Below are 24,035 nucleotides of genomic sequence, written 5' to 3'. Positions count from 1 at the left end.
ACACCCACAGAATTTTACACCCCTTTCCTCCACCACCCCCCCCGCCTCCTCCCCCAATAACCCTTCTTGCAAACCCACTGGTGAGGGGCAGGGAGCATAATTGAATGGCTTATACTCAATGCCTTGCCAACCAATGCATGAAGTGTATGACAATAATTTTTATTTGTCTTCAATATGATCAAAATGAAAAATCAGATATTTTTGCCTTTATATCTTCAGTTATACTGAAACAATCCAAGACTGGTTTATATTTGAATAAACAGATGCGTATATTGAAGTTATACTGCTGCTTGGATCTCTTAAAATCTTGAGGCCAAGAACAAATAACCATGAACAAAGAACAAATAAATACGGGGTGAAAAACCCCTTCCAACATTTTCAATTTACTTTTATTGTTGAGCAGCAGTGGTGGCTGATGATTCAAAGCTCAGCTGAATACACAAGCTTTTGGAGATTGGAGATAACTACTGTCTATAAATTGGAAACCTTCACGAGCCAGCGGTTTCACCCTCCCTGCTTTAATGTAAAATTAAACCACATTGTTGATAAGTTTCCAGTTATGCTGCCAGTTTTACAAAGCTGTAGAATAATTCAATCTTTAGCTCGAACAGCATGATTCAGTTTGTAAATCAGCAGCCTGAATAGCAGAAACAGCTTTCGGGTGCAATCAATGTGGAATGTGGCAAGGTGGTCTGCTGTCAATTAGAATAAAGAGGCATTGCCCACCTGTGTGATAAGAACATAAGAACTAGGAGCAGGAGTAGGCCATCTGGCCCCTCGAGCCTGCTCCGCCATTCAATTAGATCATGGCTGATCTTTTGTGGACTCAGCTCCACTTTCCGGCCCGAACACCATAACCCTTAATCCCTTTATTCTTCAAAAAACTATCTATCTTTACCTTAAAAACATGTAATGAAGGAGCCTCAACTGCTTCACTGGGCAAGGAATTCCATAGATTCACAACCCTTTGGGTGAAGAAGTTCCTCCTAAACTCAGTCCTAAATCTACTTCCCCTTATTTTGAGGCTATGCCCCCTAGTTCTGCTGTCACCCGCCAGTGGAAACAACCTGCCCGCATCTATCCTATCTATTCCCTTCATAATTTTAAATGTTTCTATAAGATCCCCCCTCATCCTTCTAAATTCCAACGAGTACAGTCCCAGTCTACTCAACCTCTCCTCATAATCCAACCCCTTCAGCTCTGGGATTAACCTAGTGAATCTCCTCTGCACACCCTCCAGCGCCAGTACGTCCTTTCTCAAGTAAGGAGACCAAAACTGAACACAATACTCCAGGTGTGGCCGCACTAACACCTTATAGAATATTAATGTGTTATTAGTGATAAAATATTAATTTTGATGCATGACTGAAAAAACCCAGCTTCTTTGAGCCAGCTCTCAATATTGTTCTGGTACATTAAGTATCAAATGATTTTGCTATCAAACCGCACAGCACGTTGAAGAAAATGCAATTGTGAAAGCTTTTCAGTTTTTAATGTAACTTATTAACATGACAAACTGCAGTCAAAAATTCAGAAAAACTGTTAATCTTAGTAAGGAGAAATAAAAAATGTTTATATTAAAAAAAGCCATGCAACACCAGAAATTTGACTTTTGGTCCAGATGCACCTAACATTTTAGGTGTAAATTTACTGTTAGCGCATAAGATCAGGCATAGTGAAAAAACAGGCATTGTCATTTACTCGCAAAGTTTCTCATTCTCTTGAGCCAAAGGTTGACTTTACACTGTACTTATGCCAATTTTGTACAGAAAAATACAAGGAAGTTAGGGCCCAGTGTGTGTTAAATAATTGACACCAATGTACCACATTAAATTTCAGAACCTTATTCAGAAGAACTTAAGAAACACTGCCAGAAAAGCTGCAAATAAACCTGGCAATCTTCTGTCACTGAGCAAGTCTGTGTCTATTGTGCATGAAAAGAAGAAGGAAGGTATGAGGGATTCCTATTTCTGTACCTTAAAAACTATCTGTAAATATAAATAGCACCCTTAACTTGATGTCAGTCGTTTGTTGAAGTCCCTTTCTAAGGAAAAGGGAGAGCATCTTTTTAATGGGGGAGTATGGTTGAAGTTGTTTTCTCATGAATGAAGAGTTCATAGAATCATAGATGCATTACAGCCCAGATGAAGGTATTTTGGCCCATTTAGTCCATGTTGACTCCTAAGGAACAATTCATGAACTGCCACACACACACACACACACACACACACCCCTCCCACCATCTCCACACATCCAGGCATATTCCACCTTTTCAGATGTTTAGAAAACATAGAATATGTAGAAACATTTTTAACATGAAAGGAGGCCACTCTGCCTATTATGTCTGCGCTGGCTGAAAAATGTACCTCTATCATGTGTGTCCCTCCATGTCTGTGTGTATGTGTTCAGTGCTAATATTTAATTGATAGAACCGAGCACAAGTTTCTAAACGTGTATGCATCATCTGTATCTATATAACTGCATGTAAATGCAGAAAGATTTTATTTTAACTAGAAAACTAGTTGATCATCCAACAGGAGACCGTCGATAGCACTGGGGGTGATTGGATATGTGGTGCAGCTTTGTGGAGAGAAGCTGCAGTTTAAGAAGGTAGAAGGTCTGATTTGGGGATTGGGTGTTGTAGATGTGGGTATGCTATGTCTGGGAGAAGGTGCGATTTGGGTCTTGTATTCAGACTAGGTCCCAGATCAGGGAGGCAACAATGTAATGGTATTGTCACTGAACATATAATATAGAGATCCAGAGTAATGTGCTGGGGATTTGGGTTCCAAGACATCACAAGTAGATGGTGAAATTTGAATTCAATAAAAATCTGGAATTGAAAGTCGAATAATGACCATTGCTGGTTGTCGTAAAAACCCATCTGGTTCACTGATGTCCTTTAGGGAAAGAAATCTGCACGGGTACTTTAGGGAAGGAAATCTGCTGTCCTTGGTTTGGCCTACACAGCAACATGGTTGACTCTTACATTTCCTCTGAAATAGCCTAGTAAGCCACTCAGTTGAAGGGCAATTAGGTTGAGCAATAAATGCAGGCCCAGCCAGTGATGCCCACATTCCATGAATAAATTAAAAAAATACGGACATTGCTAGGTTTTGAGAGTGTGTCCAAACTGGGGTTGAGGTTCAAGTTAAGGCCTCACTCTTTAGTGTAAGTGTAGTAAATACAGGCCAGGACTGAGTCCAAATCTGAAGTTGAGGCCTGGGGTGAGATCTTGCATATCAGCCGTTGGGGTATTGAATGTAGTGATAGTAGGAAAACCAGGAGTGAAGTTGCCACTATGTTGGATTAAATGTGGCTTTTCAATGGAGCATTACTACGAAGAGAAAACATAATCTGGGAACAGGAATGAATGAAAAGCGATCCATTGACAATTGATATTTGGTTATCATGTATTTCCCAAAGCTCATGATACTTGACGTAGACGGAATAACAAGATGAAACCCCATTTTAAAAATACAGGTATTTCAAGAATTGATTTGTTTGACCTTGATTTAAAGAATAACAATTAGAATTCCTATGATTTTAGAATATTCAGAGCAAAAGTCAAATGGGGGCCATTTTAACTTTTATCGTGGATAAAAAAATGGCCTGCATCAAATTTTACACTCCATTTTACTCCATATGGAAGACCGAGCAGGATGGCAAATAGATGGCTGACTTGCAGCACCTGTTTTACATCCAGCAATTGAAGTTAATATTTAATAGGTTTCATTTAAATGCAACGTCTCTTTTCTGATTATCAGTGGGCTGTTACTGCTTTAAATATCTTGACCTGCTATTTTAATAAGGCCTCTGTGGAAAAGTGCATTTTGAAGGCCAATTATTTATTATGTAAATTGTTTAAAACGATTAGTTTGTTACTCAGATGATTCACCATCATGTAGATCGAGGAGATGAACCGTCAATTTCATGACCACACAGAGAGATATTTGAAGGGGCAATAGGCCACTCTATGTTTTTGAATTGAGTTTCTCAAATAAGTACTTTCTTGAGCTTTCCTGTTTCCATTACACATCAAATGAAGCAAAACGTTGGGTGTTCACTGCATGCAAATATTTTAGTAAGTTCTTTCTCATCAGGTCGAGGATATGGCACAGTAGTGATCCGCAAGGTGGTGTCTGAGGGAGATTTCATGTACCAGGTTAGGGTTTTTGGAAGCAGGTCGTATATCAAGCTGCAAGGAAGCGATGTAAGAGTGAGTGAGTCTGTACAGAGTTTACCAGTGATGTCAAATCAGAGTCCAACAGATTCCAGCACAGCATTTCAAACAATGGAGCCAGACAAGAATGAAGGCAAGTGAATGTAGATTTGAAAATAATTTACTCAAGGATTTCTATCAACCTGTAAAGATAATCTGTTGAACAAGTTTGACTTTTTGATTAATATTAACTCCAGCCTGCAATATTCTTCCAATTATTTTTCTCCCTGAATAGATATCTAATTGCTTCTTGAGTCAGTTTAAACTTTCACTTCAATGATCTTCCCTGTAAGATAGTTTACACAAAAAGTCTGATCTTAGCCCACTTCCCTTTTTTATATTTGTGTACCTTCATATTTGAACTAATTTCTATTGTTTATTTTGTAAATTTAATTCATAATTTCAATTAACTCACATCACAGTCTCTTTACTGAAGAGAAACCATTCTAAACTTGAGCAATTCCATTGATATCTGATATCCAGATCACTCATTCTTATGTTTGATATAAGCCAACAATGTCTTTCAATGATGTGGTCATCAGAATTGTACGCACTGCAGCCAGCAGGGAACAATACCCAATGGCATGCCTGACAATGGAGGGTCAATGGATTTTTGTGATACGCACTGGTCGTGTACACAGTTTTTGTCCACATTACATTCTTGGATCATTTTGCCCCTTGCTGCACTCAGTAGTGGTCTTTTAAGGCAATCAATTATCCAGTAATTCAAATTCAGCAATTGAAATAGTAAGAACTGAGTTCATGAGTGTTAAAATTAAGCATAGCTTATATTTCATAGCTATAAGAGATGTTCTAATCAATGAAGAAACCAAATAAAACAATTCAGAATTATGTAACTGGTACTAAAGAAAGCTCCTGCGAATGAACAAAATTGTAATCCACAAATTATGGATGGCAGTTAAATGCAATAAGCTATGTAGCCAACACAAGACTTGATCAGGTGGTGAAACCCAATTTCAATTTTCTTCCTCCCACTCCCTGATATAATTGTTTCTTACTTACTTTAGGCTGCTTGTGACAAGTGGAGGCTGATTGGAGGCTAGGTACTCCAGCTACCAAAACTCTCAAAGTACCTCAAAGCAGCAGTACCCAACAAAACCTGGCAGAACCACATGATAAGATAATAGGGAACATGAGGTAGATTTTGAGCAGCATCTTAAAGGACAAAAGGGAGGCGGCAAGGCAGAGAGGTTCAGGGAGGGAATTACAGAGATTAGTGCCTTGGCAACTGAAAGCACAGCCATCAGTGGTGAAACGATTAAAATAATTAAACTAGCAATTTGAGTTTCAGTGTCAAGGTTATGTGTGAAGAATGGACTCCATGTTAGAGCTGTGACAAAGTGGAACCATAAACCAGCATGAGATGGCATTTTCAGAAGGCAAAAATAAAAATAAACTAAGTGTATCATTCATAAATTGGTTACATGGGAAAATGAAGCAAAATTTGTTGCTTCAGTGAAATACAATTTCTTTACTGTTACGTATTTACAAATGTGGTGCCACGATTGCCAAAACATGCAGAAAACCAGGATAATGAAACACTGAAGTTCTGGTTCATGGCTGAACACTTTAAGATTTATTGTTGGCCCATTCAATTTCAAATCTTGCCTTTCCATTACTGATACTAATGTTACGTATCTATTGTCACTCCTTGTATTAACAAGCATGAATCTTGTCCTAGTTGCAGAATGTGCGAACATTAATGAAGTAGGACCAGAAATTGTGGTTGGCATAGTGCCAGAGCAAGAAAAGAGGATGAAGGAACAAGTTAAGGACAACAGGCAGGTAGATCCTGAGGAGAAACCAGAAGTGATGGTGAACGGTAAAAAGTCTGCAATATTTCGGTGGAAGCCTGTTGTTGTCCAAATGCATGACGAGGACAGCATTGAGTGGAGTGAGGGTGATTTAAGTTATTTGTTTAGGACAGAACCCAGAGATCTGGAGCCCAGGATAGAGATGACAAAAGATTTCAACAGTGAGAAGGAGTTTGATGAAGAGTTGCATGGTGAAACATCAGACGATTTAATTAGTCGGGATTTCTTTCCGGAAGAGGAAGCACAGAAGGGCAAGTGAAACAGTAATGTGATTCCTATTAAATTTTTGCAGTTTGTTTTTCAGTGCAGCAGTGCCCTTTAATAAGACTGAACAATATATTATGATCTTTGACATATCACTGGTTGTTTATGACACCCTTACTGATAAAAGACCATATTAAACTTCAATGTAATAGGAAGTTTACCATGCAAGATACATTCTGGCATTGTACTGAAATATAAATTTATTTTTGGCATCTTCATTATTGCCTCTATGGTCACTTTTGGAATGGATTCACTGATGTAGCATTATAAAGGAACTCTACATTTACAGTGATTGTTATCTTAAGGCCATGTCAATAAAATTGCCCTGAATTAATCAATACAAAGCACATTAAAGAACCTTAATTTTCGAAGTTTTGGACTTCCCAAGCTGGCGAATGTTAACTTTGGTGAATGGAAAAATTTATTTCAGTGTCAAGCGTGCTACAGATAATCATTCCCAGCTGAAAGCTGAAGTTCCCTCTTCTCAACCTTAACTTCAGAAGCGAACTCCTCTGTCCCACAAACCACCATTCTTTGAAGCCTTTCTTGGTAAAAGTCATGCTCGGTGTCAGCCTTTTTTTGCTGTGGGTTCACAATTACCACAGGGGCTGAGGTGAAGCTGCCTATTTTCACTTCATATGAGAAAAAAATGGAGCTAAAAATGGACAAAAATCCAGCTAAGAGAAAGGTATATATCAAAGAAGGGAGTACTGTAGTTAAATAGAGACATAACTGGCACGATTTAGATAAATGGGAACAAAGTCCCATAGTGAGAGCACTTAGCCACTTGTTTCCCGCGCTCGCAGTGCCAAGAAACACCCTGCTGTTTAACGCACCCTGGTTTAGGTAAGTGGCGTCAGCGGGGAACACCGAGGCCACACACATGGCCCCACCTTCGGAACTGAGGAGCTCCGCTCACCGGAACTCCCCAGTGCAGCTAGAGATTGGGACGCCATTTTTAATTGACACCTTTATTTCCTGTTTGTAATCACTATCCAGTAGCCCTGGTACATTAAATGTTATGTCTGCATTGAGTGAGGGCAGGATCAGGCATGCCTGTGATGTCCTCCTATCAATAAAAGTCATTATCCAGGGTAACACATGAAGAATAGTTATTCGGGAGATACTGGAGGGCCGCCAACAATTGTGAACCTGCATTCATCGTGAGACACTACCTGGAGGGGAAAAAAGAAGTGAAGGAAGAAGACTGAGGAAAGGAGAACAAAGAATAGTTATCATTGAGAGAGAGCCATACGTTGTTTCTGTAAATAAAACAGTCATGAATCTGAAGATAATGATATTAAAATCTTTATTTATAATTGGCTTAAATGCTTGATCAATTACTTGAGGAAATTTATTCAACTTCTAAGTACACTATTAGAAACGAGTTAATCAATATTGATAAATGCTGACAACACTAAATCTGCCCACAGACATCTGACAAACTAACTGTCCTGGTTGTCATTAATCAGACAGAATGAACAAAGTTTTCTCCAATATTTTCCCAGATATTCAATTGTGGAATCGTGATGTATTCATGTCTCCCCAACCAGAAGGCATGCCATTGCAGTCACTTCGTGGAGACTGATGTCTCCAATAATGTAGCTCTTGCTGCAATGGTAGCTGATTCCCTCCCACTGAAGGGTGACTCCATGGTGTCGCTAACACACATGTTGCTGGCCCTGCTGCAGCAACCACACTGCAAGAAGATCTGCAGATCTGTCAAGCTATTTGTCTACACGGAGATATTGCCCCGGTCGTATTGCTGTTTAAGAAGTTTGTTACAGAATGAGGACAAGCTACATTACAAGCATTGCACTGACCTGCAAGAACAAAACGGTCAAGACAGTGCAAATGAGAACACTTGTCACCTGAAGTCCAGCTATTTCTGATATTGCCCATGTCAGCAAGAGCTGTGTTAAATAAGAACTTCCATTTCATATAAATAAGTCGAACTTTCACTACCTGTAAATTGGACAAACACTTTAAAAAGTCATATCTATTTAATAAAGGGTTTCTCAAATCGACTTCAATCGGTACCAATGCCTGATTGGATCACTTTTTTGCTCTAATCTAGTTTTGATGACACTTAGAAGTTTTGTTTCTACTGTTTTGAGTAGTTATAAAGTTATACAAGTTAATTTAATGTGTCTCCTTGAACTAAAAAGAGATCTCCCAAAGTATTCCTATTTTAAAATTAAATTTAAAGTACCCAATTATTTTCTTCCAATTGAACTGCAATTTAGTGTGGCCGATCCACCTAACCTGCACATCTTTGGGTTGTGGGGATTAAACCCACGCAGACATGGGGGGAATGTGCAAAGTCCTCACAGACAGTGACCTGGGGCTGGAATAGAACTCGGGTCCTCAGTACTAACCACTGCGCCACCATTCCGCCTACCGTCAGCTCCTGACCTGCTTTCTGTGGAATCGCTGCCTGGGTTTGGGTTGACCTACGTACAATAGTCTGATATACTCGGACTCTCCTATCTGCTGAGCTTGGCGGTGAGTTATCTAATGGTCTCCATCTGGTTCATGATGGTCTCTTTCTGCAGCATGTTGGTCGCCTGGAGTTGGAGTATGGGCCCTTGATGTTGTCCACTGTTCTGCTTCAGGACAGAGCACAGTGGGTCCATGTCCAAAGGGTTGGAAGTACAGATGAACCACATCTGGGCGAATTCTTGGCCTGCAGCTTTGGCCAGGATGAAGAAGAGGGTGGCAAATCTACTGATGGCCCCGTGGGACATGGTTTTCAAAGCGAAGCCACTGCAGAAAAGGAGGTTGTGGTGGTGGTGGGGGGAGGGGTGTCGAGGTTTACAGGTGCGACATTTTTAAAAATTCCCCATATTTATATTACAGTTTCATTGGTGTGGTGCCACGGGTAGCTGCAATCAGTTTCCAAAAAATCCTGGAGCTTCAAACTCTCTCATCACTGTGACTACAAGGCAGTGCTTTGAAACCTCCAATTCTGCTACTTTTTCTGACAGATAATAATTTGCATCGCTCTCTCCATTCTTCTGTTAAATTATTGCTCCCTCTAGAGGACTGAATTGATACTTTAGGCAGGATTGTCCCTGCAGGCTTCTGAATGCTGCAGTTGGGAAATTCTATATTAGTGGTTGATGGACGCAGCAAGAAGCAATTTTAACTTTCTGGTACACCATATTCCTTAACGCTGCCACCCCCTGACATCTACCCCTAGGTCATGACCCGCACTTTGAAAAAATCTGATCGTGGGTGTGAATGACCGTCTTTGGCTGTAGAGCAAAACCAGTAAGAATGAAAAATTGCCCATTTTCTTTGAGATAATTTTATTTTCTATTGACTTTGAATGCAGAATAAATCCACTTTAAATCCACATTTTTACTCTACTTTTGTCCATTTCATGCAATTTCATCCTCCATGTAATTTCATCTCACCTCTGCGAACATAACTCACTTTACAGAGCAACAAATACTCTTCAGGAATTGATTTGAAATGGCCAGTTAGTAATAAGAATAGATGACAGTTTTAGAATGCACTGTCATCCCAGACTGAATTGTTTCAGCTCGGGCACAGTCAAGGTCATATCACTTCAGAGAGAGCCAGGCAATTTGCACTATCTCACTAACACTATCTCTGTAAAATCTTAAATTTCGAAGATCTGAAGGTTATTCGACCTTAAATGGTCAATGGGTATCTTCCATTTTGGAGTGAAAGTTGAATGCCGGAAGTGGAAATTAATGTGATTTCTGTTGGGGGGGTGCAGGAAGATTGGCCAGGCATGATCTTGCATTGTTCAGCTCATTACCTATGCATGTGTGAGGAGTGCAGTGAATCTCGCAGTTGGGGTGGGCAGTAAGTCGCTATTCCTGCCATTTCCTCATGGGGTCAAAAGTCCTGATACCATACTTAGCAGTCCTGGCAGCGGCCACTTACTGGCCACTGCTGTGACTCATGGAGCTGCCAGCCAATTGGATTGGCCGGCAGCTCCATGGGCAGAACTTTCTCCCCAATGAGGGATGGAAATCCCATTCAGCCTTTGTTAGTCCACCCCGCAACACTTTAATGCTGTGGGGCGGGTCGATCCGGGTTGGGGGGGGGGAGCCGGATTCATGTCATCTGCACTCCCATTTTATTCTGCCCAGTTCAATCAGTTGCAGGACATCATGCTCGTTAATCACTGATTGGGGAGGACTCGGGAGCTGGCATATGTATCCATGGTTCTAAACTGCTCGTGCGCCCATTGAGGTGACACTCACTCCTTCTGTCTGTCTTCAGGACAAGAGCGCACGCAGGCCAAGACTGGGGGGGGGGGGGGGGGGGGGGGGGGGCAGTATTCCAGAGAATAGAATCCTTAGCACTTTCGAAGAGAAGGCTACAGAAATAGCTGGGGACAGTCGGGACTGCGCCTGTGCCAAAGACAAGACAGGACTTTTCCAACAAGCCATTGAGGACGCCTCCAATCTGCAGTTGTCAGATGAGCCAACAGAATTAGACATAATTCTAAGGCACCCATTAAATATTTTTCTTCTCCATTTCTGGTATCAGCAAGTAAAGGGAGAGGCAAAGAAGCGAGACCACCCACAGCTCCAAATCCACCTCTGAGGATGATGCCTCAGAATACTTAGAGGATGCACTTTGATGGCATTCATCTACACCCTCCACCAGTGCAGAGACATTCACCTTGTAGGTACACATTCTCGAATAGGCTCAGCGTCACAATCTGATGAGCACCTCACAGAAAAGTGAGGTGGAGTTGGTGCAGTTGGTGGAGGAAATTATAGCCTATGTCTCTGACCGAGGGCAGCTGGAGACCAGGGCCCCACTGAGCTCCTGCAGATGACGAGCCTCTGGACTCGGCCATAAGAGACATGTTGGAGACACGGAGAGGCAGGGAAACATCAGACAGAGATGCCAGAACCATGTTCAGACTAAACCGAAGGCTGGATGAATCTGTCCACATTCTGTCTGCTGCTCTGGTTTTGGCATGCAAACACTGGAAAGCCACCTTAAGGACCTAGGTCCAGCAGAACCTGCTGTGGGTCTGGCCTATTCCATAGCTTAGACCTCTACCTTGATGCTCTAGCCATGGGTGCAGTGCAGCAGTGGCTGGGCGATGGGGCGTCTTGACTCCTCTTAAGTAGTTGGGGTGTCCACCGTGCACCCACAGTGAGCAGTAGCACCAACAAGGCACCACTGGACCTTTACCCATGACACTCCAAGGGTACCATGATGCTCAATCTCCCCTCTGCCGGTGGCCTTATTGCCTCCAGCATAGCAATCTGAGAAGGGTGTATCTGCACCTGTGCAGGAGACCTGTAGCACACCGGGATTCTCTGGGTTCCTGGCCACGAGAGGATGCCCACCAAAGACAGCACAATCAATAGAGCAGAGGAGAATTGGGTTGCCTCCAACTCAGCTGTGCTTGTTGGACCTACATCTAGGTATAGTAATAGGAAAAGAAAAAGAAAGATGTTCTGAAGGCACATAGTTGGGACGCACGTGTAACTATTATATATAGTTTTGGCACTTGTAAAAATAAGTTCACTTGCATTATTTGGATGTTTCCTGGATTCTCACCTTGCTTCTAGTGGCCGCAATAGTCATGGGAATTTAAGGGCGTTGAGTGGACTCCAGAGTAACCTCTAAACCTTTCAGGATGATCAAGATGTAAAGGGAAATGATGTTACTGTGGGTCAATCGGGGACCAGTAACAAAAACTTCCCTGATCAAGGAGGATTGATCTCAAGGGGTCAAATTGTCCACTCATGCTGTTCTTCCCTGTGCTGTGCATCCATGTTTTTGTTTCTGCATGAATGAGCTCTTTGCACGGTCTGCTCCCCAGTGGGAGCAGGTATGGGGGTCACATGAGTGTAACCCTGTCCCTGTAAGATTTCATTTGCTTTCAATGTGCCATGCATATTAACATTGTGAGGGCATGGGAAAATCACATTCTCCTTCCAAGTGCCCAAGATCGCAGCAGATGGAGTGCTGTTCAGGTTCTGATGCACACATCGAGTGGAACAGAGTTCTGCACTTGAAAGGATCTCAAAACCAGCAGGGTAGACATTAAGTAGTATAATTTAATTATCGTAAATCAAGGTACACGAGAGCAAATTATAATTGGTGTTACAAACATGGAGCTGTGGCCTGCCAACCAGCAGAGCATAGAAAACCAAATAGTAAAGGAGATATATCGGTAGCATACTCTGTTTGAAATGTGTTTGAAATTAGATTGTCACGGGCCTATCTGCCACGTCTTGCAAGGGCAATCATGTGTCTCAGCAACATCCTGGCCCTTGTCATCAACATCCTCTTTCCTGTGCTCATCTTCAGAGGAGGCATCTTGACCTTCCCTGAGCTAAAGCATCCCTCCTTTGTTGCGTGAGGTTGTGGAGGACGCAGCAGACAATGATGATCCAGGATTCTCTTTGTGGGAAATAAAGGCGTGCCCGCCTGAGCGGTGCAAACATCTGAACCTCATCTTTAGGACGCCTATTGACTGCCCACTGGTGGCTCTTGTGGTAGCATGTGAAACATTGTAGCTCTCCACAGTGGCATTCTGAGAACAATAAACTGGCATCATGGGCCAGGTCTTCTGGGTTATCCCTTGTCTTTAAGGATTCACCCATGCAATGCCCGAGGTCCTTCAAAAACGTGTTGCAACCAGTGGCGGCCATGGATTGAGTGGTCACACATTTGGTGGCTCCTGCTCGAGATGGATTTTTCTGGTCCTTCCCCACCCGAATCGTGTGGTGTCGGATGGCAGAAGGTGCATAAGCACTGAGGACATTCCATGGTGGGATTGTTTGTGGCACATCGGGCAAGAAGTGCAACGAGAAAGGGCCAGGATGTTGCTGAGACACATGAATGCCCTTGCAAGAAAGTTTTTGTGATACGACACAGGAGATGATGGCGGAGAGCAGGGGGCAGCGCTGCCTGCCCAGTGGTCTAAGGAGTGTATCTTTAAGAACTGGGTGTTTATCAAATAGCTGCAGTGATGTCATTGTATGGTTGGAACCTGAATGTGATTCTGACTTTTACCTTTGTTTTGAGCTGGGAGCTGCAGTGTGTCCCAGTTTTGTTTTCAGTTGAAAGCGGTATTCAGACTACAAGGATGTTGGAGTCTCTCTCTATCTCTCTCTCTGCAGGTTAAAAAGGTGTCTCCAGATCACTTGATAATTTCAAAGTAATACTGTTTTCTGTAAGGAATTCAAACCTACTGCATTGCGGGGAAAAGGTGTTTTGACTTATGGATGTTGTTAGGAAAGTTATTAAGGGTTACCTCTAGAGTATTGTATATCTGGGGATTATCAGTGTTGGTAGTTGGTAAGATGTTTACTGTGGGTTTATAAAATATTAACTGGATTCGTAGAATAAACATCGTTTTGTTTTAAAAATACTTTAGGTCTCTGTTGCATAACATAAGAGTGGACCCTTGTGCTCCCCATAACCAAAATCTATCAAAGGTTGTGGGTCAGGTGAACTCCATGATATACTTTGGTGTTCTCTAAACCCTGGCCCATAATAGTGCACTTGGGAGGAAAGCGAGATGCGGATATACCAGGACCTGGATGCGGAGTTTTCCAAGTGGAGGGCCGGGTATAACCGGATGAAGTCCGCCCTCTGCAAGAAGGGAATGGTTTGGGGTTCTGTACACCACCCGCTTGTGGGTTACGCCCCAGAAACAAGGGTTTTATTTTGACTTGAGAGAGGAGGCGACGGACTTTATTAGAGACCATGGACTGCAAGGAGTGTGATGATATTGAACTTTGCAGTGGAGTTGTTGCAAAAGGTGAGCATGCAGGCTGGGTGGATTGGCGACGGCCACGCGTGGGGAGCGGGGAGGTGAGTACGCCTTTTATTTATCTTTGTATGTTTGTTGTTTGGCGAGATGGGGGGATGAGGGGTAGTCAGGCCCTGGGCGGGGCCACTATTCTGGCTAGTTGGGCTAGTTAATGGGGAGTGGTGGGAGGTTGCCAGGAGGAAGGAATGGGGAATGGGTTTATTATTTTTTTTGTTGGTTATGGGGAGAGGGTGTTGGGGGAGGGATGCTGACATGGGTGTGGTTGGTGTGGCACAGTTGGTTAAGGAGGGATGGCGGGTATTTTGTCACAATGTTGGCAAAGCTATTGGGGGAGGGGGATGATCCCTCCCGATAGGAACTGGATCAGGCTCATCGGTCATGGAGGCCTGTACCAAAGGAGAGTGAGCCGCCAAGAGTAGTGACTCTGTATTTTCGTAGGTACAGTGTGAAAGAGAAGGTCCTGTGCTGGGCAAAGCAGAAGCGGGTGGTACAGTGGGCTGGAGCTGGTATACACATATATCAGGACTATACGATGGAGCTGGCGAGGAGGTGGGCTGCCTTCAGCCGGGTAAAGCAGGCACTGTACATCAGTAAGGTGCAGTGTGGCATAGTGTACCCAGCTAAGTTGAGGGTGACCTACAAATCCAAGGACTTTTATTTTGGGACGGCGGAAGCAGCGGAGGAGTTTGCAAAGGCAGAAGGACTGTGGCTGAATTGAGAAATGGTCATGTACCGATGTAGCCTCATCTAACTATTTTTTCAGCGCGTGCTGGTGTATGTGCTAAATGAGCCAACGTTGTATATATTTGGTCAAGGGAAGAGATGGGACTTTCATTTGCAATGATGGTTCTTTGGGGCTTGGGTGTCTATGCGGAGTTTGTGTGCTAAAGGGGATTTCTTGGTTTTCCTGGGACCGGGCAAGGGGGAAAGAGACCCGGGCGGGGGCCGCCATGCTGGCCGGTTTAAGCCGGCCAGTGAACAGGAGTGAGGTGGGGGAGGGGCTGCGGCCATCAGAGCCTGGCAGAACAGGTTCTGATGACTCTAGCCAGGGTGGAAAGTTGGGAGGAAGGAACAGAGGTTGGGGGGAGGAGTTTTATAAGAGGAAGTGGAGGGGAGGAGTCACAATTCATGGGTGTCATTTACGGTACTCTTTCGGGGAATGGATGGCATTGAATGTTAGGGGGAGGGGTGGACTCTATAGGTCAATGGTGACCATAGGCGATTCCTGATTCCTTTTTCGTTTTTTTTTCTTTGCTATTCCCATCGTGGGAGGGTTTGTTTTATTTGATGCTTATATTGTCAGGTGGGCCGTTGTTTGGGGTGGTGGGAGGATGGGTTCGTTGTTGTTGATAAAGGGATTGACTTTGTATTTGTTACCGTTTACTGCTCGTTGGTGGGGTATAAATTCTGAAGAAAATGTGAAAATGGAGAATAAAATATTTTACAAAAATAAAGGAGGGATGGCGGGGGGGGGGGGAGGCAACACGGCGGCGCAGTGGTTAGACCTACTTCCTCACAGCACCTAGGTCCCAGTTCGATTCCGACTCTGGGTCACTGCCCATGTGGAGTTTGCATATGTTTCGTCCCACAACCCAAAGATATACAGGATAGGTGGATGGCCATGCTAAATTATCCCCTTAATTGGAAAAAATAAATTGGCACTCTAAATTTAGATTAAACAAAAGAGGAATGGTGGCAGACGTTCTGGAGTGGGTCTGGAAATGTGGGAGACTGGTGGGAACCAGCGAAAGATTCGGCATAGCTGATCGGCAGGTGAGGTGGGCGGTGGGTTGCCCTCCCAACCAGGTGTGTTATCTAGAACATGCGAGGGTTGAATGGGCCAGATAAACGGTTGCATGTTTTCGCGCACTTGAGGAGTTTGAAGGCGGGCTTTATCTTCCTGCAGGAGACGCACCTCAAGTTGGGAGATCAGACGAGGCCGAAGAAGGGATGGGTAGGGCAGGAGTTCCACTTGGCATTGGGCATGAAGATGAGAGGGGTGGCGGTGCTGTTCACTAAGCAGGTGGCCTTCGAGGTTGGTAGTATTGTAGTGGACCCGGTTCATGATGGTTAGTGGGAAGCTGAAGGGGATGCTGGTGGTCCTGGTGAATATTTATGCCCCAAATTGGGACAACATGAACTTCGTCAGGCAGGAATTAGGGAAGATCCTGGATCTAGACACACACCAATTGATAACGGGGTACAATTTAACACAGTTTTGGATCCGAGGTTGGACCGGTCATGTCCCAGATCGTTGAAGGCGTTGGCGGTCGCGAGGGAATTGAGGCGTTCATGGACTGTATTGAGTGGGGGGGTGGGGGGGGGTTTCATGGTGGATAAGGCGATGTTAGTGGGTTAGCCGATTCGGAGCATTCGGCCATTGTGATCTCTAACCACACACCGCACTAGGTGGGTTTGTGGGTGGTTCAAGGGGAGGTCCAGTGACTGCAGTGGTTGAATGTGGGCTTGTGAGCGGATGAGAGTTTTTGCAAGAGGGCTGCCATCCGAGGGTATGTGGAGCGGAATGACATGGAGGAGGTACCGGCCCACGTTGTGGGAGGCATTGAAAGCAGTAGTTAGGGGCGAATTACTCTCAATCCAGGCGCATAGGGTGAGGGTTGAATGAGAGGAGAGAGCGAGGCTAGTGGATGAGATTTTGAGGGTGGAATGGAGGTATTCAGTTGCGCCAGAGAGGCCATCCCATTGTCCTACTTTGCACCAAGGCATCCGTGACATGCTTCCCTTCCTAAATGTGCCCTGGACAGTCTGGTTTCCTTCCCCAAACACCTACTCCTTAGCCTGCTTCCCCTATCTACCCTTCACGTAGTTAGCCTACTTGCACTCGATCTGAAACAAGAGGCTGACATTTATGAGCAAATCCCAAGAAGGCCAAAGCAGCAGCTGCTCACATCGAAGTCTAGGAAAAAGCCGATCTTGCCAGGTGCACGTCACTTATATGCAGTCGGAAATGCGAACGTTCTAATTTTTCACTAGTGAAGAAACTAATTTGGAAGAGGCACATAATGAGCCTTTTAATTAGTATGTATGACATAAAAATGCATGCAAAACAGCTTCCTGAGACTGTTCATCAGAAATCTCAACCCGTCTTTAAGGCCTCGAGAACTTAATTGCAAAAGTTCATCTGCCGTTGAAAAACTGATTTGACCTCTCTCCCGTTTCCTGGCCCATCAAGCTTCCCCTTGTAAGTGTGAACGGAAGATTCCGGCTGTTGTCTTTTAGCTTCTCATAGAAATGGTCAAAAGTGCATTTAAAGTGGATTTATTCTATGTTTTAATTTGGTGGAAAGGAAAATTATTTGGGAAAGAATATGGGCTGTGTTTCATTACCGCGGGTTTAGTTCTTTAATCAAGGGTGAAATTCACAGGGACTGCATTATCACCATCTGGTCTGTTGCCCCAAGCTTTATATTTTAATTGGTTTTAGACTAAATGCTGCACTAAATGCCTCAAAGTGATGATGCAATGTTTTTGTTGCAACAATATATTTCTTGGATGCCAAATTTCCCTGACATTCTGCAGCACTTTAATTTTCTCGTACCAAATATTATCTTGTATCACCATCTTATAATTTAGCTCTCTTCAAAATTATACTAATTTTAAGAAACATTTTCACTTTTTGTATTAGAGACAAGGGGCTGGATTCTCCGTTTCAGGGACTATGTCCCCACGCCGATGTGAAAACTGTGGTCTTTTAGGCCAGACAAACTGCCGTCCAAAGGCCACAGATTCACAGCTTTGCAGGGGGCTAGCAGGCAGCTGTCATGGAGCTCGCAGCTACAGCTGCCGATACGCCCCCTGCACTTCCGGATCAGAGGACGTGCATGCGCACGGCGGCGGCCTCCAGCGGCTGCGCTGTGCTCCATGGCAGACTCAGATCGCGGACCTGGACCTCGGAAATAATGCCCCTAATCAGCCGTTCACCCCCGCCCTCCGATCGGCCCGGCCCCGGTCTTGGCGGCTGCGGACTGGGCCTGCAGCCGCTGCGCAGTTATGACGGATGGTGGGACCATATTAGAAATATGCTACGGGGGCAGCACGGTGGCACAGTGGATAGCATTGCTGCCTACGGCGCTGAGGACCCGGGTTCGAATCCCGGCCCTGGGTCACCGTCCGTGTGGAGTTTGCACATTCTCCCCGTGTCTGCGTGGGTTTCGCCCCCACAACCCAAAGATGTGCAGGTTAGGTGAATTGGCCATGCTAAATTGCCCCTTAATTGGAAAAAATAATTGGGTACTCTAAATTAAAAAAAAAAAGAAATATGCTACGGGACTTTGGCCGGTCGGGGGCGGAGAATAACGGGGTTGGCCTCCAGTAATGGCCACAGGTGGGGGATATGGAGTATGGCGCTTTTCGGGAGGTGGGGGGGGGGGGGGGAGCGGAACCGGCGGCGGTCCCGATTTCATGCGTGAAACTGGATTCTCCGCCCCGGCGCTGCACACGATTTTGGCGTCGGGGTGCGGAAAATCCAGCCCAGGAATTTCCATCTGAACCTCATCGTCAAAAGTGATAGTCACTTTCTGACAATAGATACTTCATTTTTGACGAGCTACATCGAAACTGGAACAAGAAGATCAATGTCTCCATTTATCCATAGAATTCCCTTATTTGAAATACACCTTTTACTCTTAGCCAGATTTCTAAACCTTCACTTTTATCCCACATGAAGTGAAAACAGGCAATTTCACATCAGTTCCTGTAGTAATCGTGAACCTACAGCAATAAAATGACAATAAATAATAATTTCTCTAAGAAAGGCCTCATGAATTGCAGTTTTAGGAAATGTATTTTTTCTAGCAGTGTAGAGTGGAAGGGTTCTCTTCTGAGATCTGGGTACGAAGGAGGGAAATTTACGTTTGAATCAGTTTTTGGCCATTTAATTGTAGGGGCCAAACATCCTACTGCTACTCCTAATTTGTATGCTTCTATGTGTGTTCATATGGTATACTGCTTAATGGTCTCTGGAAATCTAATATTTCCCATTCTCCATTTCTTATCCATAATAATACAAATTACACAACTTTTTATTTTTTTCTCAAGCAAGTTAAACAATGGACTGGATTTTCACAAATGAGCTCGATCAGCAAGTTTCTTGATTCACCAAACTTGTCTTGGTTAAAAAGCACCCTGAAACACTTGATTATCACTTTGGGGGGGTAGCAGGTGCTGGATAGTGAAGAAGGCTGATCCGGCAGGGTGGGTGGTAGCAGCAAGTCAGTAGGTCCACTTTGGTTCTCTGGAACCTTGACCTAGTTGTTATAGCAGCTGTACAGCCCTGTAGCCATTACCCTTCATGCCCCCTTAGCCACAACCCACCATGGCCCCTCATACCTTCAATGCCAGCTCATTCCCCCACATACCCCATCCACAGGAACTTACCCAGTATGGGCAGACCTCAGGAGCCATGTGGAATTAAAAAAAAAATTCTAACCATCTAATACAGCTCTACTCGTACACATTTAATAGTGGAAAAACTCCTATTCATAAAACTCATTCAAAGCTTTTACATCTCAAGTGGTTCATCTATAAACACAAAGGAACTTGTATTCATATCCCACATCAAACCCTTTTAAAGAATCTTTAAATTGTCAATTAAACAAAAATCAGAACCCCCTGCTGAGATAATTGTAGCTTTTGACACTCCAAACATTCATAATGATAAACCTTGGGGAAATAGCATCAAAGAACTCAATTGAAACTACACAATCAGATGATACTTTGTTTTCTTTCTAACTTAATGAAGAGTTCAAAAGAGCATGCCAGGAGCAACATCAGGCATACCGACAAATGGGGTGTCAAGCTGGTGAAGCTACAACACAGGACTACTTGTGTGCCAAACAGCATAAGCAGCAAGTAATAGAGCTAAGCAATTCCACTACTAATGGATCAGATCTAAGCTCTTCAGTCCTGCCACATCCAGTCATGAGTGCTGGTGGACTATTAAACAACTCACTGGGGGACGCTCCACAAATATCCCCATGCTCAATGATGGAAGAGCCATATGTGCAAAAGACCAGACTGAGGAATCGGCAACAATCTTCAGCAAGAAGTGTCGAGTGAATGATCCATCTCGGTCTTCTCAAGAGGACCCCAGCATCATAGATGTCAGTCTTCAGCCAATACGATTTACTCCACATGATATCAAGAAATGGTTGAAGGCACTGGATACTGCAAAGTCTATGGGTCCTGATAATATTCTGCTCATGGACATCAAGGCAGCATTTGATTGAGTATGGCATCAAGGAGCCTTAGCTAAACTGGAGTCAATGGGAATCAGGGGGGAAACTCTCCGCTGGTTAGAGTCATACCTGGCACAAAGGAAGATGGTTGTGAAGGTTGGAGGTCAATTATCTCAGCTCCAGGACATCACTGCAAGAGTTCCTCAGAGTAGTGTCCTAGGCCCAACCATCTTCAGCTGCTTCATCAATGACCTGCCTTCCATCATAAGGTCAGAAGTGGGGATGTTTGCGGATAACTGCTCAGATAATGAAGCAGTCCATGTCCAAATGCAGCAAGACCTAGACAATATCCAGGCTTTAGCTGACAAGTGGTAAGTTACATTCACGCCAGACAAGTGCCAGGTAATGACAATCTCCTACAAGGGATGAGCTAACCATCGCCCCTCGACATTCAATGGCATTGACATCGCTGAATCCCCCACAATCAACATCCTGGGGGTGACCATTGATCAGAAATTGAACTGGACTAGCCACATTTATACTGTGGCTACCAGGGCAGATCAAAGGCTAGGATTCCTACGACGAGTAACGCACCTCCTGACCCCCCAAAGCCTGTCCACCATCTACAAGGCACAAGTCAGGAGTCACTTAATGAAGAGTGCAAAAGAGCATGCCAGGAGCAACATCAGGTACAAGGAGTGTAATGGAATACTTTCCACTTGCCTGGATGAGTGCAGCTCCAACAACTCTCAAGAAGCTTGACACCATCCAGGACAAAGCAGCTTGCTTGATTGGTCCTCCTTCCACAGACATTCAAACTCTCCACCACCGGCGAATAGTGGCAGCCTTATGTACCATCTACAAGATGCACTGCAGTAACTCACCGAGGTTCCTTGGACAACACCTTCCAAACCCACAACCACTACCATCTGGAAGGACAAGAGCAGCAGATACCTGGGAACCCTACCACCTGGAGGTTCCCCTCCAAATCACTCACAACCCCGACTTGGAAATATATCGCTCCTCCTTCACTGTGGCTGGGGAAAAATCCTGGAACTTCCTCCCTGACAGCATAATGGGTGTACCTACACCTTAAGGACTTAAGCAGTTCAAGAAGGCAACTCATCACCACCTTCTGAAGGGCAACTAGGGATGGGCAACAAATGCTGGCTTAACCAGTAACACCCACATCCCGGAAATGAATTTTTTTACAAGCCCAACAATCAAACAGTCCAGCAGAGTTTTTTTTTAACTCTCACTGACAGCTGCAACTGTTTTTTTTAAATTTGTGCATTTAAACAATTTTAATCACAACACTTACAGACCTTCACCATTCATGAGCACAGGCACTAATCTCCATCAAAAGCACTCCATCAATTTGTAATTCCTACACTGAGGCTTAAAGTCTTTACAACAGCCAAAACTGCTTCTGTTAGAACTCTGCACTAAGTTCAAATGGCCCTGCTGAGTTTCCGTTTCCCTGCTGTATGAATCACACCCTGCTCTTGCCCTGCTGGCATACGTGGAACTATTATAATGTGTATGGGACCTGCCTGCCATTTCTACAGGTTCGCAGAGTCTTCCCAACTCAAGAAAATCCAGCCTGGCATGTTGTGAACATTAACTTTTCAGGATCCATTGATGGTAAAAAGAAAAATATTATGCCATGATAATTTTCTAGTATGTTTTATTTACTTTTCGTTGCCCGTTTCTGCATTTACAAAGACACTCTGTCACCAGACAGTGTTTTCTTACTTTCCGGTTGAAGGTTATGAATGCCACCACTCCATAGGTGCACATGCTTTCAGTTTAGTCATACAGCTATGTGTTCTCACAGATCATTCAAATGCATCTATTACCTACAGCATGGAGATTCTGCAATTTATTTTGCATATTCCTTCCTTGCTATCAGCCTTTTGAAGATACTGCAATTTGTCTCTGAAAAGCTTCTAACCATAGCATAGATAATGTACTTATCTATGAGACACTGGTTCCCAGTGTTCCTCTCAGTTCAACTCCCAATGCCCATCGCCAGTTACATCCTCTATTCCCTCCCCTGAGGTATATTGATGCTCAGTTGGTAGCAGTCTCCCCTCTGTGTCAAACGGTTGAAGGTTCAAATTTCAGTCCAAGGCCTGAGCCCATTAACTAGGTTGACACATCCCAATGCATTACCAAGAATATACTGCACTGTTAGAGACCCAAGGTCCAACCGAAGGTTCTGTGCTCTCGGGTAGATGTTCTGCACTCTGGTGAATGTAAAAGACCTCATGTTGAAGAAGAGCAATGGTGTTCCACAGTGTCCAGTTCAGTATTCTCCCAGTCAACATTACTGTTTTTGAGAGTTTGCTATGCTCAAATTGGCTGCTGGGTTTCTTATTTCCTACTTTACAAAAATGACTGCAATTCAAAACTATGCATATATATATTTTAAAATATTTTCATTCATAAAAGATTTTCAGTACAACAAAGTAACAATACAGCAAACCCCAGTACAAACTACACCCACCCGAATCCCAGTCCAGCCCACTCTACCCCCCCACCACCAGCTGTCCAGAAGAAAAGCCAAGCATCACCCCCCCCCAAATAGCTGATGGTAACCAGTTCCCTGAAAAATGAGAAAAAAGGTTCCCAACTTGAGTAGAACCCTTCCACAGTCCTGCTGATGATAAACTTGGTCATCTCAAGATATTAAAAAATCCATCAGATTCCCCCAGTAAGGCCGAGGCCGTAGGCGGCTCTGGGAGCCTCCACCCAAGTGGAACTGGTCTCTGGGCTATTAACGAGGTAAAGGCTAGGGAACCTTCATTCCCGTCTGCAGCACCGACAAGTCTGATGCTCCAAAATTGCCACCAATGTGTACGGCTCCAGCTGAATACCCCAAATCCCTGACATAATGTCAAGAAAGGAGACCCAGAAGTTTAAAAGCTTGGGGATAGACCAAAACCTATGCAGAATATTGAAATAGATTAAGCTTAACCTCGCACGTGAAGAAGTGAAGTTGACCCTGTAAAGAGCCTCCAGACACAATCCTCAAAAACCAAGCCTTCCCATTTCCCTTTACTTCTTCCAACGAAGCCTGCTCCGTCGACCGCAAATATCCAAAACCTTACCCTCCCCTAACTCGGCCAAGGACAGTACCCTGTCCAAGAACGAGGGTGAAAGTGCCTGGGTAAATGAAGGAAGCTCCTTGTGTAGAAAGTCACAAACCCGCCAGTACCTGAATACGTTCATTCCCGGGAGCTGGAATTCTCTAAAACTTCATTCAAACCAGCAACTCTACCTTGTCCCTAAACCTCTCCAACCTGTCCCTCACCTATGCCGTAAATCATGAATCCAAGCCAGGCGGCATAAACCTATGGTTCCTGCAAATCTGAGCCAACAGTAACATGGTACCCTCAAAGCGGCTGGAGATGAATCTTGCAGGAGTAAACAGGAATGGGGCTCAGAGCCCTCAGACGCGACCTACGCACCCTCCTGATATGGAATCCAGACGCCTGAGCCACCACCTCACCTTATCAATATTTGCGCCCAATAGTAATATAACAGATTAGATCCCCCCCCCCCCCCCCCCCCCCCCCTCCGACTGCCTGTCCCTTTGCAGAAATGTCCCACGAACCTGAGGAGTCTTGCCAACCCAAACAAAAGTAGATATCAATTTATTGACCCTGAAAAAGAAAGCCTTTGGAAGAAAGACTGGGAGACACTGGAACACAAACAAAAACCTTG

General features: G+C 44.2%; 1 protein-coding gene across 3 annotated transcripts in view; it reads left to right on the top strand.

The window, feature by feature from the left end:
* LOC119951991 (multidrug resistance-associated protein 5-like) overlaps positions 1-24,035 on the top strand; it is a 269,580-nt gene that overhangs the window by 161,849 nt on the left and 83,696 nt on the right. For all 3 annotated transcript variants that reach the window (XM_038775439.1, XM_038775440.1, XM_038775441.1), the window contains 3 exons: positions 1,840-1,951; positions 4,104-4,316; positions 5,925-6,308. In XM_038775439.1, the coding sequence (XP_038631367.1) occupies positions 1,840-1,951; positions 4,104-4,316; positions 5,925-6,308 (709 nt within the window). The remainder of the gene's footprint in view (positions 1-1,839; positions 1,952-4,103; positions 4,317-5,924; positions 6,309-24,035) is intronic.

The sequence above is a fragment of the Scyliorhinus canicula genome, chromosome 17 (genome assembly GCF_902713615.1).
Source record: "Scyliorhinus canicula chromosome 17, sScyCan1.1, whole genome shotgun sequence".
Classification (NCBI taxonomy): Eukaryota; Metazoa; Chordata; class Chondrichthyes; order Carcharhiniformes; family Scyliorhinidae; genus Scyliorhinus; species Scyliorhinus canicula.
This window is presented reverse-complemented; position numbering and strand designations above follow the sequence as displayed.